Raw genomic sequence first — 19,700 nt, 5'->3', positions numbered from 1 at the left:
CATGTCTGCAAGCTAGATTGCGATATTCGATGTAAGGCCTTGTGCTTAATATATTTCCTACTGAATTCCTTTCAAATTGTGGTGTTTATGGCTGTGTTTTATGTTATATACAATTCAAGCATTTACCACGAACAGAGAGAATAAAGATCTAACCGAGATAAATGCTTAATGGCCTATACTAATGCAAAATGACTATCCTAAAGCCATTGTGTTTGACCATATACGAATTGTCACGCTGTCGAAGTGTTAATTCAGTTTAATTCACATTTGCAATGCGTTCGTCTCACGTGTTCAATCCACCCTATTCGTTGGACTTAACGTCACATGTCAGTTCAAACTGCCTTTAAATTAATCAACCATTTTCTCCAACTGTCCATTGTGCTTTCTTTGGGGTAATGCTAATTTATCAGTTCGCGAAATCATAAATCAAAAAGAAAAAAACCTGTTTGGTCTACAAACAAGAGGGCCTGCCTCTTCATAAAAACTGGCCTTAGCCTTTTTGAACAGGGTCGGTCTAGTGGAGGTAATTCCGCATAAGCGCGCACCTGTCACGCTTCATTGACTCTGACCCCCGAAGTCCGTACGACACTAATGATCAATCGGGCAAAAGTGACTGCAATGTGCACTGCGGTTATAATCGGATACCTTTGACGTTCTATGGTACCTGTGGAGAGCCAATATTTCGATATAGGCAGGGCAAATCTAGGTATGATATGTGCTATACATATCAGGGTATAACAAGAGCACACTTCGCCTCTAGTTCACAAGCGAACTCTATTAATGTCTGTTAAAAACTATGTTCTTTATACAATTTGTCTCAAACGCCCATCCATTGTCTTGAATACCGTACACTCCATGCTGTCTATAAAAATGTACAATTCCCTCGATATGACTGAAAGGATGCGCGCGTTTCTCACTGTGCCTGGAAGGATGCGCACCTTCCTTAGTGTGCCTAGAAGGACGCACACCTTCCTCAGTGTGCCTGCAAGGATGCGCAGCTCCCTAAATGTGCCCTGAAGGGTGCACAACTTCCTCACTGTGCCCTAAAGGGTGCCCTAAAACGTGAACCCTGCTTCCACAAAAGATATGTACCCCACTCTACGAAAACTCAACTGGGAGTTTTTTTCAGCTTAGGAACTGTACCCAGTCTGTTATCCTTGAACCAAGAATCTCTCACACAACGTGGCAAAAGGTCCCGGCTAAGACTCACACAATGTCGTTTTATGCATTTATTTCAATATTGACTGAAACAAATGCTTCCTCCTCCTCCTTTTCCTACGCAGTTTTTCTTTCCACAAAACTGAAAACTCGGGCAGACTGTCACGTACATGATGAATCTAAACATGTATGACAAGAGACCGGGTAGAAAATGCAACAAAACCCCGTCTGGTTACAAAAACCCCGTCTGGTTACGTAAACTTGCACATAATAATGCAGATGCTTGTTTACAAGGAGTAAAAGAAATGTTCCAGGGAGATCAACGAACGCCAATCGTTGCACAAATGTCACGTCACTTTGTCGCTAACTCTGGGTGTATACACAATGGCCATGCAGCTCAGTCTGGACAAACAACCTGTATGTGCAAGCCTAAAACCTACAGGTGTAAATTTCTACATTATTTCATTTCTTCTAGCTTATGGTTTTTACCTGAGGATGTATACAGAGTATGTGGCTGACATACGTATTTTAATGACTGATTTGACGATTTCTTAGAAGCCGTTGTTTTGTAGCTTATAATATGGTTTCTTTTTCCTGAACCAGCATCCTGGAAGGATTAAGATGCGGTGAATTACCAGTATGACCTCAAGGATAAATAAAAGAGGTACATCACACTGTGGGTATGTCATAATACGATGTCCAGGATGCCCTGCGCGCTAAGTCTCCTTAGACCACTAAGGGAAACAAGCCCCTGCCCTCCTACACGCTCCGGGGAGTACATTTTCTGTCGCACGGCCAAAGACCCACGGTTTTTGCTCCACAAGCAATTCTTCGTTCAGTAATATCGTTAGACACACGGCTTAAATCTTGTCGAATTGGCTTTAAGATTTACACGTTCACACTTTCTACGGGTTGTGCTTTCGTATTGTGAATGGTTACAAAGATATTTGCATAAACCACCGCGCAAAGGTGTCTTTCGGCAAAACGGCTCCATCAGGTATGGCAATGTAATTCGTGAATAACAATGTCCGCGGTACAGTCTTATATCAAAACAGCGACAACAAAAGCAACCTACCTCCACCATTCCGGTAGCAAACATAAGGAAAACGCCAAACATTTCCTAAGCCAACACAACTCCCCAAGGTAACAAACAGGAAGTCGATGGTATTCGTATACGTCTGCCGATTGTCCGCCTTCATTTTACCGCTCGCTCGCTCGCTCGCTTCCGATCGAACTACTCAGGGCGGCGTGGCGAATTTCATTATATGGCTGCCATTTGGTCACGTGACAAGAGCCTTTACACTATAGTATCACATACCCTCTTAAAGAAAGAAGTGCTGACCGTCTGAGCTCGTGCGGAACAGATTAGCAACAATGAAACGCTGCTCCGGGCAGGGTTAGCCAAGGCTAAACATACTTATATAGGTGTTTACGCTCTGCACGGTAAACCACTGATTAATATCAAACAACCACTCGTTTTGTCCCTCGTCTGTCATTTTGTTTCAATAACAATAAATTTTATTCTCATTTTTCTTTATTCTTTATTTCCTTTTCCGGCATTAGCCATAGCCAAACATTGGAGTGCATTTGAAACAAGATTGATAGATTTTAAAGGTATCAAAACACAAACCTAACTTTTGGAAAGTCTTTCTCTTTTATTTTTTTCTTTATTTATTTATTTGTTGTTTTGAATGAAAAGAAAATACAGTCCGAATCGCTATTTCTAACTTCCGATGGCCTCCCTTGAAATGTTGCAAAATAAACAGGCCATCACTACAGAGCAACATGTTTTTGAGTTTAACCCAACCAGCCTTAACATAATAACGTCTGTTATTACCTCACAATGCTTCGGAGCTTTACAAAAGGGCACAGCTCATATAGAAGAGAGGAATGAGAAGCTCCGTCACCACTAGAGCAGACCCAAGTCTGGATCACAGATAATCTCTGACCCCACCGAAAAGACACACTCATTTCATACATCATCTTGGTATGCATTTCATTGCTGTTTATGCCTTCGCTTCACTTTGGCTGTGAAACATCATGAGGCTATGTTTATACTTTAACAGCAGTTTTCTTACGTAGCTAAGTTCTATTTTCTGTAAATTTCCAATGAGAAACAGGTGAAGTTAAAGCTCCAACCAAAACAAGGTGAACCATTCACAGCAATATCTAATGCATATCTGATAAAATAAGTTTAAGATTTCGCAATTACGGAACCTCTGCAAACCCTGTGGCCTTCTATAACATTGAAAGAAACGAGTTTAGAAAATGCTTCGTTAATTCTTAGTTTTCAAATTGACCCCTTTACATTCTTAACTAATGTTATCAGCCCTGCGTTTAAGCGCAGCTCGATTTCGAACTGTAAAAACAGTACCTTAAATTTAACAAAAAGTATAACTTGTCGTGAGCCAAGGCAACCGTGCTTTCTTAATTCACCCTCATTAGAAAGATTAACTCACTGGGGAGGAAGACATAAATAGCCATGCCTCTGCTCAATGTTTATTTTCTCCCGCTGCTATTTCCTTCTGTTTCAGCGTAGGTCATATCATCATAATTGTTTACTGCTTTTTTATTATTTTTTTTATATATTTTTCTTTTTGGACATGCAAGCCACAATTTGACCAGTTTTTTATTAAACTATTTGATTATCCATTTTCTTAACTTTCCACTCACATAAAGATGAAAGCCGAATTTGAATTTTAAGTATAATACCTTCAATTTGACCAAAAAGTAAAACTTGTTGTGTGTGAACCAAGATGATTATTACACACAAAACAAAGCAGCCGTGTTAGCATAGTTCCCCTGATAAGAGGGGTTAACTCACTGAGGAGGATTACCTGCCTCATATAGATAGACATGCTTGTGGTAAATGTTTACTTCCTCCTGCTATACCATTTATCTAAAAACCGTGTAGCACTGCTTGTGCAGACTTCTGCCCATATAGGAAGCGTGGGCCTCTGTCGATGTAGGCTGTGTGGGCCTCTATCCATGCCGCCTGTGAGGGTCTCTATCCATGCAGGTTGTGTGGGGCTCTGTCCATGCAAGCTTTGTGGGCCCCTGTCCATGCAGGCTGTGTGGGCCTCTGCGCATGTAGGCTGTGTGGGCCTCTATCCATCCAGACTGTGTGGGCCTCTGCACATACAGGCTGTGCGGGGCTCTGTCCATGCAGGTTGTGTGGGCCTCTGCACATGCAGGCAGTGTGGTTTTCTGCACATGCAGGCAGTGTGGGTCTCTGCACATGCAGGCAGTGTGGGTCTCTGTCCATGTCCACGCAGGCTGTCTGGGCCTCTATCCATGTAGGCTGTGAGGGACTCTGCCAGTACAGGCAGTGTGGGCCTCTGCCCATGCGCGCGGTGTGGACACATTGGGCTCCCCAAAACATTTTCTCTTCTTTCTGTTTTAGAGACAATCGTCTTGTGGAGTACTTTTATTTCTCTTTTTTTTTTTCAACATCATGCTTTGAAATTTGACACAAATGTAGCTGAATACATAATCTAAATAAACAGTTTTGGTATCTGTTCTGTAAACTTTCCAAACCAATAGAAATTTGTGAAAGTCTTAACTTCATATCGATACTAAGAAAAATCTAAAATGTATATAACAAAACCCGTGGAACCGTTTTTGAGTTTAAATAATAAGCTATGCACTTGAAAATTGGCACAAATGAAATAGCATTTTGAAAAATAATTATAAAATGTTTTACAGTTTTCTCTTTGTTTTTACTGATACGAAAGATAGATACATTTTGAAAAGTATTTTTGACATCAGGAGTCTTTCAGAGCATATATATATATATATATATATATATATATATATACATAGTTCATACTATATTTTCATGATATATTTTGCTAAATAGGGGTTCTAATATCCTTGCAGCATTTAAGATCTACTTTTCTCCAAATAAAATCTCAAAAGCACATAAATTTGCGGCGCAGTTTGGTGTAAATGGCTATAGTGACGATATCACTTCACCGCTTCCAAACCGTCTTACCGCCTCCTTGTCTGAAGCAAGCTCGTCAACAGAAAGTAGTTAAAAGGGTTAACAACAAAAGTAATATAACTGATCTACTTATACTCAGAAAGCTATTCCATGTTAACAGTTAAGTAACAATGTTACTTGTGCAAAGGCGTTCTATTCCTCGTCTAAGCTTTTCTTGTTGTTTTTGTTATAAATTATCCTTCTATGACCTTATTCCCCTGGTTGCCAACTCGATCGTTCCTAGGCGTTACAACTACACCGTTACTGTTTCTCAATAGCCCCCACAGGTGTTTGATTACTTCTCGACTGACAATGCACTGTCTGTAACAGTGGTCTTTAGAAGGACAAATGCATGACACTGTACAAAACAATCTTTTCACGTCTTGCCTATTCCAGTATAACAACAACTCACACAACAATCGTTGGAACACTGATATTCGAGTGTACGTGATTCTTTTGGTGTAGCGGGTAGGGGCCACGGCAAAGTCATCCTCAATCGGCAGGCATGCACACACTAATATAGCTGACATTTTCTCTGAGATTTTGCGACTTGCTCGTCTGATACACCGTGGTTTCCAAACAGGCCAGGCTGTGAGACCGGAGATACTACATGCTGCTTTCAGCAAGCCAGGATTGTAACGAGTGAGCCTTTATACCGTAACTACTATAATGATGTATAAAGCCTGGATGCTGAATGCCATGACAGTTATAGTTCACGTAACACTAAGAGCGCTCTTTGATTCAAAGGAAATACTAAATAATAATAAATCTTTTAAGCCCCGATTCGAGTCTATATTGGACACCAAACCTTCCGCTTACGAATTAAGCCAGTGGAGGCTTTACCGATTGACCGCCGCAGTGCAGTACTGCGCGCTATATGTGGAATAAAAGCTTTGCGCGTTTTCGAGTTTGTGTCACAGAGCGGCTTATGTGTGTTTATCGGCCTGTGTCGCATAGCGTTTTCTCGCTGAGTGTCGCAGAACGGTTTTGTATAGTCTTGCGCTCGGTGTCACAAAACCGTTTTGTTGTGTCTTGCGTTTTTTTTTTAACTAATTTCTCAGCATTTCTGTTTTCGTCCACTATAGATCTACTCTACGTACACAACTGGCAGTTTGGCTTATTTATATATGGCTGGTAATTAGCCACATATTCAAAAATTTATATCGAGGCGGTCACTGTTACAGGTACAAGAAAGCTCACACCCAGCCGAGTTAGGAGAAATTCAGGACCTTCCAGTTGGATCCCGCAAACTTAGAGGCCAGCGGGCTTGTTAGTTTTCCACAGAATTCACCATACAGTCGCTTCAATCTGCGAGGACCACACTTCAAACATGGCAATCGATCCCAGTTTACCAGGAATTGGGGACGAAGGAGCTATACTATATAACCTTACCAGCCATCTGAACAGGCACGAATATATCCATATATCTATATTTAGACTGGCCAAAAGGTTTTGGGATTATACCGCGTAAGGCTAAGCGCCGAGGCAAAAACGGATCAATACTGGTTTCTTGAAAGATGTCTAAATTCTAGTATCGTACGTTTAGTTCCATGTACATCAGACCAATTCGCCATTGACGAGTCCATGTTATCTTTGTGCTTAACCTGTGCATCTTCGTCAAAACACCGCTTTCACTGCGACTGTTTTACCTAATTTTGTTTAAGCTATGGGACGTATACGTTGCTTCTATTTAAGCATTTACGGTTACTGTTAGAATGAAAAACTAACTACGGTAAACTGACGAGAGATCATATTTCACTGGTTGTAGTCTTTTCTATACGCCGTGCCAGCATTTCAGGAATCTCGAGAGTTCACGAAGGATGAGACGAGAGAGGGTAGGGGCCGTCCCGAACTAACACGGCTAAAAGGCGTGACTTTACGATAGCTGCTATTGGCTTATTCCAGAACACCACCAAATCCAAGATACATTTTGTTACATCGCTTTACTGGCCAGCAGCAGGCTTGGTTATCTCAGCTCAGTACAATTAATTAAAAAGTCCATATTTTACCCTCTGGTCTCGTAGTTAAATTTCCGTTAAATTAAACATAATGGGTTCAGTAAATGTTGTATTCGCGCGTGGAGATTCACTACAGCTCCGCCTGAATTACCTCCCTTGTCACACGACAGCAGCTATGACGTAACGATAGATTGGTTTTTGAGGTGTGAAACTGCAAGAAGTGCAACCATGCCAAATGAAGTCAGCCTACGCAGTATGTTCATGTAGATTGAGTCACTGCAGTCGCAACTATATTTGCTCACCATATGACTGCCGAAAATATGATATCAGCTAATCAGAGCGTCAGATCAAATGAACTCTGTGTTTTTTTATTTTGGGTCTAAAATACATAATTGACGGAGTTCACCGCAGCTGTAAATCCGTCGTACATGTACAATGCAACACACGTACTTTTAATAGAGGATTTCAGTAAATTCCTTATAGAATGCATGGCTTAAAAAATACTGGCCTATAACGTTTATCCTTGTCTTTTCAAATCAGTTTACAAAATTAAAATCTGTCTTGAAACTATAAGTCTTCAACTAGTTTATACCACTCTGACCCGCCACTAGCCATTTTCTGGTGATCCAACAATCACAACTTACTAAGCATTATTTGAATGGGAGAGTCACATCAAGGCAGGTAATTCGGTGCGCCCTAGAGCGTGCATGAAATAAATTATCCCCAAACGATCTCGTTTCAATGAGCTCTATACGTGTTAGCTTGGACAATGAACTATAATGGGCGCGCAATTACAATGTTAGCGTGTTATTGGATACTTTGATTGCCGGGTTTTTTTCCGGCCGCCATGCTCAATCAATTGGTGGAACATATACATACTAGATTAGAATTAAAGCATTATAGAGCGAAAGACGCCACTTCTATGGAAGAGTACATAACAAACGTGGATGTGTAGCAAAGGGAGCAGCTTTCCAGTTCTCTCACACTATAGTAGTAGTGCTGGATTTTCGGAGGAGGAAATCCGATTTTAAATCCTGGTGCGAACGATTATTCATCCTTGAACAATTGTATTTGAGTCAGGATCAGCTCGATGTCATGGAAATACGATGTCGCCAATCGAAGCAACCAGGGCCATTGATACATATATAGCAAATAATTATATTTAAAAAACACACTTAACCTATTAAATACGGTATTTTATCTATTAACATTTCCTAGGCTTTTATTGTAACTGTTCATGTAAATTAAATAGTAGCAAATTAAAGCCCCTCCCCCCCCCCCCCGCACCCAGCATCAACGCTCAAAAAACGCCACTGATCTTGAATTACTCAATATGCTATCATCAAATTTAACAGACAATAACATTGACATGTTGCAGAAGAAAGACCATTTTCCCTATGAAAAAACAGCTCTCGCCACATCCAATCGGCTTAGTTCAATATCGTCGCAATTTCGAATCCAGCTCTCACCGATTTGGTTAAGATTTTCTCAGCCCAGATACTCCGGCAGACGTTGCGTGCTTCACACAGCCCAAGACAGCCGTGGTCATGAGCCTTACACCCACACCATGCGAGCCATTCCTGAGTCTTAAAAGTGTCTTTGGAGGTAATGCATGGTAGCGTCCTGCACAGCCACTGGACCCTTGCCTGACGCAGCATACTTAGCCCCAGCATTGCCACCTACAGCTTAATTAACATCGCTTAATTAGCTCACGCAGAGGCGTGGAAGAATGCAAATACCAATGGCACAAGTGTCTCCTTAGCCAACGCCCCCAACTCCTCCTCATCCCACCTCCAGTCATACCTCTCACGCAGACCCCCGACAAAGGAACCTTCTAATTCACTTGTCACCCCTACACATCATTAAATGGGATTGACCACATAGCCTTCCTTGAGATTACAACCACAACTGTTCACTTCGCCATCTCGTTTTCCCAATTAAGTATAATATTTATTTATTTGATTGTTTGCTTAGGAATATAGTCCATTATTTTTCTACCAAACACAGTTGCAATGCTGACACCTGTGGACTTATACATATGTATAGGTCCATTCTTGTGAGTCCGCCGTCCATAATGGTACTGCAGCAATGCATGGTCAAGTCAACAGAAGTCATGCGACATGTTAACGGTAAACTAATGATATTGGCGTCAAGCCAAGTTTACTCAGTGCATGCAAAACCAATTTACTTATACTACCGTATGGGAAGATTCATTAATACCTGAAACGGAATAGGTCTTAGTAGCGCTTACTTCTGGCATTAATCTTCGTCTTTTAAGTTCACCTTTATTTATTTATTCATTTATTTATTTATTTATTTATTTGATGTTTTTACGCGGTATTCAAGCATGTTTCATTTATGCGACGGCGGAGGAAGGGAGGAAACTGGGCAACCCGGAAGTAACCCAAGACCATCCGCAAGTTGGCGACAGACCTTCCCACTTACGACCGGAGAGGAAGCCGGCATGAGCTGAACTTGAACTCACAGCGACCGCACTGACGAAAGGCTCCTAGCTGGGTCATTGCGCCGCGTTTGCACGCTAATCACCTCGGCCGCGCAGGCCCCAAGGGTACCATAAATAATATTGCCACTATGCAAATATATACGATGTACAATATGTCGTGAGGGTCTCCGTGGCCGATGGGGTCAGCAAGCCTGCGCGACGTATGACCCAGGGGCCTCCCGCCAATGCGGGAACACTTGTGAGTTCAAGTCCAGCACATGCTTGCGTTTATCTCTTGTCGTACGTGGGATGGTCTGTCAGCAACCTGCGGATGGTCGTGGGTTTCTCTCGGTCTCTGCCCGGTTTCCTCCCACCATAATCCTGGCCGCCGTCCTATAAGTTAAATAGTCTTGAGTGCGGCGTAAACACTAATCAAACAAACAAATAAACAAATAAATAAATACAAATACTTAATGTCCTGTGTTGAAAGTAAAAAAATCGTAACGCAATATATCAACGTGTTAATTCAGAAAGATTCTTAGCAACCTTAGAGAACCATATCCCTGTAAATATGTTAAAAAGGATTGTTTTTATTTATAAAATAATTTGTTAATTGCAGTCTTTGTGTGTAATATTACTACCACTATTAATTACGGCATGCAATTAAAGGCTTTTTACACAATGATAAAGAACCATGCCCGTACCTAAGCAGTATATCACGGCGTTTCAGAAGTGAAAAAATTTTAAAATTATCCCGTTGGGAGGCGGTAGTTCATGGGTAGCAATATTATCACACTATATTGGATGCTTTTGCTGAATTTGACTCTGCATTACTTTTCATGTGCTCTTAAGCATGACAAACTGGATTACCACTTTGGCTGTTATACCTATTGTCTGAAGTTTTTAGACGTGAGAAACTGACAGATTACCAAGCAGGGTTTCGTAGTATTCCAATTATTAATTTGGCCTCGTTCATCTGGTTAACATAGCATTACTGCACGTTTTATCTCGGTTCGTACGTCTTGACAACAACGTGACTGCTTTCTGCATGCGTGACAAGTGCATATATCATATTTAGTTGCTCAGCTTTGTGGGGAGGGTGGAAGGGGGGCGGAGCGTTTTTACTGTTGTTGTTGGTGTTCTTCTTGCTTTTTATTTGTGAAATGCGCATGCGTCGTAGCTGGTGAGCGCACACAAGGTCTTTTCCATTTTCTTTGTCTTTTCGAGGAAAGCTTTAAATAGATTAAAACTTCACGCAAGGTTTAAAATTCGGCACCACGCTGAGAAAGTAGATCAGAAACACGTCATGAAGTCTTTTCTGTTTCTGTCATATTCTCTTCACTATTTATTAATTCAATATCTCTTTCTCCCTATACATCGATATTCGTTTAGCCCGCCTGGTTGTTAAGTGATGGTATGTTGACCGTGTCACGGGACATTCACTCTCAATGATGCCGACTTCCAAGCCTAATATACACGAGGCAAGTTCCAGGTGTATTTTAAACGTAACAACATTTACTGTGTAGTTGTTTATCGGAATATCTACATTCCTGGTCTTGGTTTACTAGCAAATACTTTTGGCATTTATCACTCGTGCATTACATGCACTTCAAGTTTGGGTCCAGCGCTTGATAGCTTTGAATACAGACAAGCAATGTACTCCTTGGCTGCCTTCCAATTCAGAAGTTTCACATGAAAAGGCTGTGAGGCCTGCACATGTATTAAATGTAAGAAAAGTACAAAACGCATATATCGGCTGAAATTAATTCATAGTGACATACCCCCTTTTCACTAAACCACAAACACAACACTACCAGCAAACCAAATCTGTCTTCTTGTTTTAAATGTTGAGCCAGTATTTTCTGTGCTAAAGTAATTTTCGATTAAAAATCTCCATATTCCCAACCAAGACCGGATTTCCATCAAACTGAAAGCATTATTTTCTATATCCAAGGTCGTTATTTGGTACATTCGAAACCGTTATTTTCTATGCAAAGCTGTTATTTTCAGTGCAAAATATGTATGTATGTATATATGTACGTACTATAGCATCACGCGCGGTCTTGGCCTGGACACATGTAGCAACCAGTTCACGCGAAAGTCGATACATGTAACACTACAACTATGTTTAAAACAGCCTTCACGTAACTAATTTTGGCGTCACAAGCAAAATTTTCATCTGGCATACATCTGGAAGAAGCGGCTTTGGTTACTTTCCGGTAAATTTCTCAACCGTCGATATGTTGGGGTACACAGATAGTCTATCAACAGAGTCGCGTCTTGTTCTCCTTCAAACCCTTATACCTAACGTAAACAGGATAGTTTATTTATTTATTTATTTGATTGGTGTTTTACGCCGTACTCAAAAATATTTCGTCACTTATACGATGGCGACCAGTATTATGGTGGGAGGAAACCGGGCTCTGGCGGACCTTCCCACTTACGGCCGTAGATGAAGCCAGCATGAGCTGGACTTGAGCTCACAGCGACTGCATTGGTGAGAGACTCCTGGGCCATTACGCTGTGCTAGCGCGCTAACCTACTGAGCCACGGGGGCCCCCAGAGTAGTTTACAACTCACAGCTACATGAACCCATTGTGTCCTCACACAAAATATAGATCAACATAGTCCCTTAACTGTACACACACAAGTTTACTAGTAAACAGTCCCGCATCCTGTCTCACACAAGTGTGTAGCTAAACAGTCCCACGGCCTCTCTCCCTCAAATTCTACTTACAGATAAATAGAGCCACGCGTCCTCTCTCACACAAATTTACAGGTAAAGTCACGCGTCCTCTCTCACGCACGTTTACAGCTAAACAGTCACACGTCCTTTCTCACAAATTCACAGGTAAATAGAGTCACGCCTTCTCTCACGCAAATTTAAAAGCAAATGGCGTCACGCGACCTCTCTTGTCCAAGTTTCCAGGTAAAGTCACGCATCCTCTCTCACACAAGTTTACAGGTACAGTCACGCGTCCTCTATCGCACAAGTTTACAGGTACAATCACGCGTCCTCTCTCGCACAAGTTTACAGGTTAAGTCACGCGCCCTCTCTCACACAAGTTTATTGGTAAAGTCACGCACCTTCTCTCACACGAGTTTACAGGTAAAGTCACGCGTCCTCTCTCACACAAGTTTACAGGTAAATACAGTCACTCGTGTCCTCTCAAGTTTACGGGTAAACAATCCTGCATCCTCTCTCAGTAAAGTTTACAGTAAAGAGAGTCACGCGTCCTCTCTCACACAAGTTTACAGATAATGCTACACGTCCCCTCTCAAATAAATTCACAGGTAAACAGTCACGCGTTCTCTCTCACACAAGTTTACAGGTACAGTCACGCATCCTCACTCACACAAGTTTACAGGTTAAGTCACGCGCCCTCTCTCACACAAGTTTACAGGTAAAGTCACGCATCCTCTCTTACACGAGTTTACAGGTAAAGTCACGTGTCCTCTCTCACACAAGTTTACAGGTAAATACAGTCACTCGTGTCCTCTCAAGTTTACAGGTAAACAATTCTGCGTCCTCTCTCAGTAAAGTTTACAGTAAAGGGAGTCACGCGTCCTCTCTCACACAAGTTTACAGATAATGCTACACGTCCCCACTCAAATAAATTCACAGGTAAACAGTCACGCGTTCTCTCTCACACAATTTACTGGTAAAGACACGCGTCCTCTCTCACACAAGATTACAGGTAAATAGTCACGTGTCCTTTCTCGCACAAATTCACAGGTAAATAGTCACACGTAAATAGTCTCACAAACTTACAAGTAAGCGTCCTCTCTCACGCAAGTTTACAGATAAATAGTTACGCGTCCTCTCTCTCACAAATTTACAGGTGAACAGAATCATGCGTCCTCTCTCACACAAGTTTACAGTTGAACAGTCCCGCGTCCTCTCTCACACAAGTTTGTAGCTAAATAGTAAAAGCTAAAATCAGGTGTCCTTGCGCAAGTTTACAGGTAAATAGAGTCACATGTCCTCGCGCAAGTTTACAGGTAAACAGAGTCATGTGTCCTGACGCAAGTTTACAGGTTAACATTCACGTGTCCTGAGGCAAGTTTACAGGTAAAGAGTCACTTGTCCTCACGCAAGTTGACTGGTAAACAGTCACGTGTTCATGTACGTTTACAAGAAAACAGAGTCACGTGTCCTCACGCAAGTTTACAGGAAAGCAAAATCGCGTGCCCTCACGCAAGCTTACAGGTAAACAGAGTCACGTGTCCTCACGCAAGTTTACAGGAAACAAAATCACGTGTCCTCACGCAAGTTTACAGGAAACAAAATCACGTGTCCTCACACAAGTTTACAGGTAAACAGAGTCACGTGTCCTCAGGCAAGTTACAGGTAAACAGAGCACGTGAACTCACGAGAGTTTACACGTGAAGTCACGTGTCCTCACGCAAGTGGACAGGTAAACAGAGTCACGCGTTCTTACACAAGTTTACATGTTAACAGAAGTTTATGGATAAAGTGTCACTTAGATGGTCTCCTTACAGATGGGAAGAGGTGAAATACATGTACACAGACCCTTGTCCCCACACAAAAATTCACAGGTAAATAGTCATATATATATATACCAATATGCATCTCGTAAGAGTAAAAACGCATGCGTGGTCCGACCGCGTTCTGAAAGCGACAGTTACGCGCTACTTTCTGCTGTAGTAATTTTGACTGTCAATCAACAGCAGAGAAAGAAAAAGAAGAAAAAAAGGCATTTGGTTGGCTTGGGGAGAATGCCCGTGAGTGGAGATTCAACCTAGTGATAACGAGGCAGGGAGAAGCGGAGAATTGGTGGGGGAAATACCAATTTGACACTCGCTATTCTGTTGAATTTCCTTGCTGATGACATACAAAAGTACACTCGTGTACGTCTTATATTTACGGCAACACTGAACAGTCATGTAAATTTTTTAATGATATGCACATCTGCAATGATTTTTTAAACAACACCGAGCCCTTTTAAAACACAAATTTGACCTGTTTTTGTCGATGAAATTTCGTGACATTTATCTGTACAGGTATGTGATATCCTTTTGGGCTGTGCATAATACATGCTGATATACGTGTTGTAAGCCTACATCCACGAAAATATCAATCTACGTATGTACGACGTGTTTTTGTCATATCTTTAAGTGAAGATTCTAGAGTAATCGTAGCTTTGCAGTGATGTCTTATCTGCTCTGAGACAACCATCATCAAGCTCTTTAGTTAGGTGACTAGCGTACTGGGGATAAAAACAAAGTGAATTTAGCACAGGAGAGATAAGCACTAAAGACGATATAAGCATAAAAAAATGAAATATATAGAGTTTAGGTAAGAAAGTCTTTCTGGAAAAGTAATAAGAAAATTTTTAGCCTTCAGATATGACAGTTTCCATCATGAATGAAATTACAAACAAACCACTACACCCTGTCATCATCTTGTGACATGAGCTCTGTTGATATTCATTAAAAGTCTATCAAATAAAGCATTAAACAAACTACAACAACATGAGTTCATAGAAAAGTAAGCCACAGTAATCATGACTGACAATTAATGAGTACATATTAGCGAGGGACTTGGCAGGATTCAACCACATCTGAACTGTTTCTGGACTAGTGCCATACGACTATGCTTCTGGCAGCGAGAATTTCACAGGCAGAAAGCCTTTCACTTTCTTCACCGTGACGTAATAATAAAGTTCGAGAATGCAAATAACGCATGTGATGTGCACAAGTTTTAGAATGACGCTTTCTGAACAAAGAACAGGATTTAGGTTGTAAGTGTACCCACGTGGATTGGGGGTGGGGGCGTGGTGGGAGGTGGGGGGGGGCACATCATTCATTGCCACTGCATTGGGTTGAGAGGCTGAGTGTTATCCTAGACAAGGTGACAATGAGATGCCTTCGCAAAGAGGACTGATGTATAATGGGGTAATGGGTCTACTTTAAAACTCTTTTTGTACTGGTACTTGAGCTACACTCACACCTACCCTAGTACTAACTGCAATAAAACACTGAGTGGCGAAGGTTTTCCAGGTGCCGTTCTTATGACGTAACCCCCAAGGGATATACTTCGTTGTACTTTGTTGAAACTGGGACTAATATTCTGTAAGGCCAATCGGAAGCTAGATCTCCTCAGTAAGAAACGGCGTGGGTGAAGAAAACGGTCCTCCCAACGTTGTTCCACAGGAAAATGCCTATTTCTGAATCGCTGTCAGCGATCTTGTATCCGTTGGATTTGTACAATTTTCAGCTTTCCACACAGTCTGAGTATTTCTACAGAGCTTTCCTGACGTTATTTTGTACAACTAGGCCTTACTGGTCGATAGCCAAGAGGAAAAAAGTGACCTTTTCCCCAATGCTTTAACATTCGGCGGCCATTTTGTTTTAGACACGAAAGGATGGTCACGTGCCCCCCAACTTCCGACCCGGTTTACAGAATAAGTATAGTGCCAGGTTGAAAATAATTTCGAAATACCATGTAACCATACACCCAATCTAACTCGCAAAGAAATTACTGGTAATATCGTAAGAGATATAGCTTTTGCCATGGACAGTGCACAATTCTCAACCAATCCTTTAATAGTACCTCGATCAAATTGACACAGCGCTGTTAAACGTACAAGCTTTGTATAGGCTACGACTTTAATGTAGTTTTACTGTTTGCTTTCCTTTTATTAACAGTAATTATCTGTACACTTCTGCTTCAGTAATCTTATTATTTTGTTTCCTATTGCTGTCTATAATAAAAAATATTATTATTATTATTTTTCAGACAAGGACGTCCATATTTAGAGTGAGAGCGCTCGTAGGGCGTTATAGGCCCACCCTTTTTAAAATGCTTGCTTCGCGTTACCCGATCAGGAAAAAGTAGGATTTTTTTTAACTTTCAGAATAAAATTTACAAGTACAGGAAAATGGCACTGGAAAGGAAACAATACAAAGATTTTCTGGAAAAAAAGTTCAAAGGAAACATTTGAGTAGGGTACCTTCTCGTGGGCAGAGAGGGTAACGCGAAGCAAACATACATTTTTACAAGACTGAAAGAACAATTTCAGGTTACGCCATATCGACCGGCCCTCGAGTATAGTGCTGCGTGAAGTTTACTCATTATCAAATTCAAAAAATAAATACTCCAGGCATAATTTTAAAACCTATTTATTTTTCATCTGCCTGTATTTTTACAATTATGAGGAGTTTTACTAATTACTCTATTGTCCTGTGTGAGTAATCTGTATTACATAGATACCTCCGTAAAATCAACTCAACAAAACATTTGTGACTTGCTGGCAAACACAATATTTACTTAGCAAACAGATCACCTGATATTTTCACGGGTTCACCGTGAATGGCGGCACTATCCAGTTGTTGAATGGCAGGATGCGGTGTATAGCCGATAGGCCTACTCACTATAGCAGGTTCATCGATTTTTACAAGTCCGAAAGTAACATTTACTTATATATGTAGGTATATTTGAATGATGCATAATAATACATACCAATGGAAAAATTCACTTATTCTAGGCCCTGTAAAATTATATGACCATGGCGGCAGGGTTTATTGGCGGAAGGAAACAGACTGCCCAGATTAAACCATAGACTTATGGCAAGTTGCTAACAAACTTCCTCACGTGAAAGTGAGCACCGCTTGATAAGTACCGGTAGGCCTTTTACAGGTGAAAAAATACACTAATATGTCCGTGAAAAGAGTATGATTTATCAGACTTCATAAATTTACTATTATAATACAATTACATATCGTGACTAATTTAATCAATGCCCTAGGCCTAAAACTATGCGGGGAAACGGGAATGCGGTGGGTGGGAACCGATCCTTGTCGGGACGGAAGTGTAGGGACCTACATGTAACAGCGGAATCCATGCAGTAAGCGAATCAATCGAACATCTATCGCATTCCGGTGATGTCAATACATTCTGGATATACACGTTATCGCGGTCTTTCATTTGGCGAAGCTCTAGTTTAAAGCTCAGACCAGTCCATCAAATCAATCAAGCAAAATTATCGTCGCTCGACCGGTGGAACACGACAGTTGCTTGGCAACGGCGAGGGGTTGAGGTCTCGTGCCGATCGAGGCCTGCAGGCGGTCCCGTGCGCTGCAGGGCACGTGTTAAACATCGGTGATCACAGCCGGCTTGCCTCTGGCGGACTCCACGAGGGACGGCGTGTGTACCACGCATCGAGGGCCGTGAACGTCTGCTGCTACTACATACGTTGAACACAATGTCCGGCTTCATCCGCATATTAACATATCAATCATAACCGGAAATTTCGACGCGACTGATTGAAAGCACAGCCTGAAAATGTAGAACTTAACATTTAAGAAATGCGGATAAAAAAAAAAACACCGATGTTATAATTTAAATCTGTGTATGTCTATACACTAAGGCCTACATAAAGGTGCGGATTTAGTTGTAAAAATATGACATTATTTCCACACTTACCACCTCCATTTCGATAGCAAACGTAAGGAAAACGCCAGAATTCCCGAATCCAATGGAACTTCCTACGGTGACAAAGAGAAATCAATTGACTTGGAGTACTGTTGTCTCTTCGATGCGGACCGGTCTTTACTATCCGACTGCGCCATCGTGAATGAAAGCAAAAACGAATCCCAGCCGCTGGCAGACCCACGTGACCTTACAAGAGAGTAGGAGGGGCCTTCGGAATTGTCGAACTGACAGTGGAAAATTTTCCGGGAGTTGTTTGGTTCACTGTGCCGGGAATTGTTTTATTGTCAGGTGCCTTGATGCCGATGATCAGGAAGTGCTGGGTCCGGCCGATGACTAACGTAACACTGGAACTCGCTGCAATATTACTGTGTATATATAAAATCTGTAAACAGAAAACAATCAACAATTCTGACCGCGCTTTGTATGAAAGGTTTGTGAGTGCATTTTCATCTGTTCATGCGACCGGGTTCATATTTATAAATCGATACTGACCGGCTTTTGTCCTGGCAGATGGTGTCTTCTTGACGATTTGACTGATAATATGCTCTCAACGGACTTTTCAATTGTCTAAACGACATTCTCTATTTCCCTTATCTTTAGATTAATAGCCAAAGACACCAGATAATTCCAGTTTGACGCCTGTACGTATACCATCGATAGGTTTATCTCGCCGTCTACATACATGTATATAGCCTATATATGTGGATTCTGACCTGTTGGTATATAGGCCTATATACACAGAGGCTAATAGGTCTAACAAACCAAACCATACAGCGCATCCTCGTATTAGATCTAGGATTATTTCGTGGTTTAGTGTTAAAACGCGATCAAGCAAAATGAAAAATGAATTTAAAAAAGAAAATAAACTTAAAGAAAGGAACAACTATACTATCACATTTTTAATGTAAAAAAGCCGGTGTTAAGCTAATTAATATATATTTATGTTTAATATTCAACAGGGCACTTTCATTCATGATTCAATAATCATTCATTCAATGAAATGTGATGTTTCACCAGTGCTGCCACAGACATGCGCACTAGGTATATTCCTTTCGGAGATGAATTCCGCCCAAACACAAGGCATGAACAAGGTTGTTAATTATAACGTGAAATGTTTTCACTGGGTCTCAGCACAGCGGCACTTCGTTAGAATGCATGTCTTTGTATTAGTAAGATACAGTTCCCATAACAACAGTCCCCTCCTCCCACCCCTTGTCTATGCCTTGTCTCTGAAGGCTTCTAATTATCCGCTGCAGCACTCAGCCTAAATTCCTCACAGGACACCGATGTGGTTAGAATACAGACCCGAGTTTCCTAGCACCAGTGGAGCATGTAGCCGTTGGTCAGTGGGCGGTCAAGACGCGTGTTTGGCCTCGATCCTGAGGTGACTGGACCTGTATGTGTGTAGGCCTAAAGTCTGTATAAGCCTACACTCGCAGCTGCATGATACTCTCATTTCGGATCTCCTTCGCGTTCAGTGTATAAGCGGTTATACTATCTCCATACCCTGATCTAAAGCTATATATATATATATATATATTTATTTATTTATTTTTGTTATTTTCAAGGAATATCCTTGAAAATGACATGAAGTTTGAAACTGAAGTTGGAATATAACAGAATGTAGAAAGTTAAGAAGGCGGTATATATATATATATATATATATATATATATATATATATATATATATATATATATATA

General features: G+C 41.2%; 1 protein-coding gene across 2 annotated transcripts in view; it reads right to left on the bottom strand.

Moving 5' to 3' along the window:
• Positions 1-18,122, bottom strand: part of LOC135478983 (sodium- and chloride-dependent taurine transporter-like) — a 44,500-nt gene extending 26,378 nt beyond the window's left edge. Inside the window, exon 1 of one of the 2 annotated variants that reach the window (XM_064758674.1) lies at positions 17,991-18,122. Coding sequence is in view for 1 of the 2 variants with exons in the window: in XM_064758673.1 (XP_064614743.1) it covers positions 2,234-2,357 (124 nt within the window). In the remaining variant the exon portion in view is untranslated. Of the gene's footprint in view, positions 1-2,233; positions 2,368-17,990 lie in introns of those variants that run through there. The other variant, XM_064758673.1, reaches the window with a different exon arrangement.
• Between the last annotated feature and the right edge of the window lie 1,578 nt (positions 18,123-19,700).

Source organism: Liolophura sinensis, chromosome 12 (genome assembly GCF_032854445.1).
Source record: "Liolophura sinensis isolate JHLJ2023 chromosome 12, CUHK_Ljap_v2, whole genome shotgun sequence".
NCBI lineage: Eukaryota > Metazoa > Mollusca > Polyplacophora > Chitonida > Chitonidae > Liolophura > Liolophura sinensis.
This window is presented reverse-complemented; position numbering and strand designations above follow the sequence as displayed.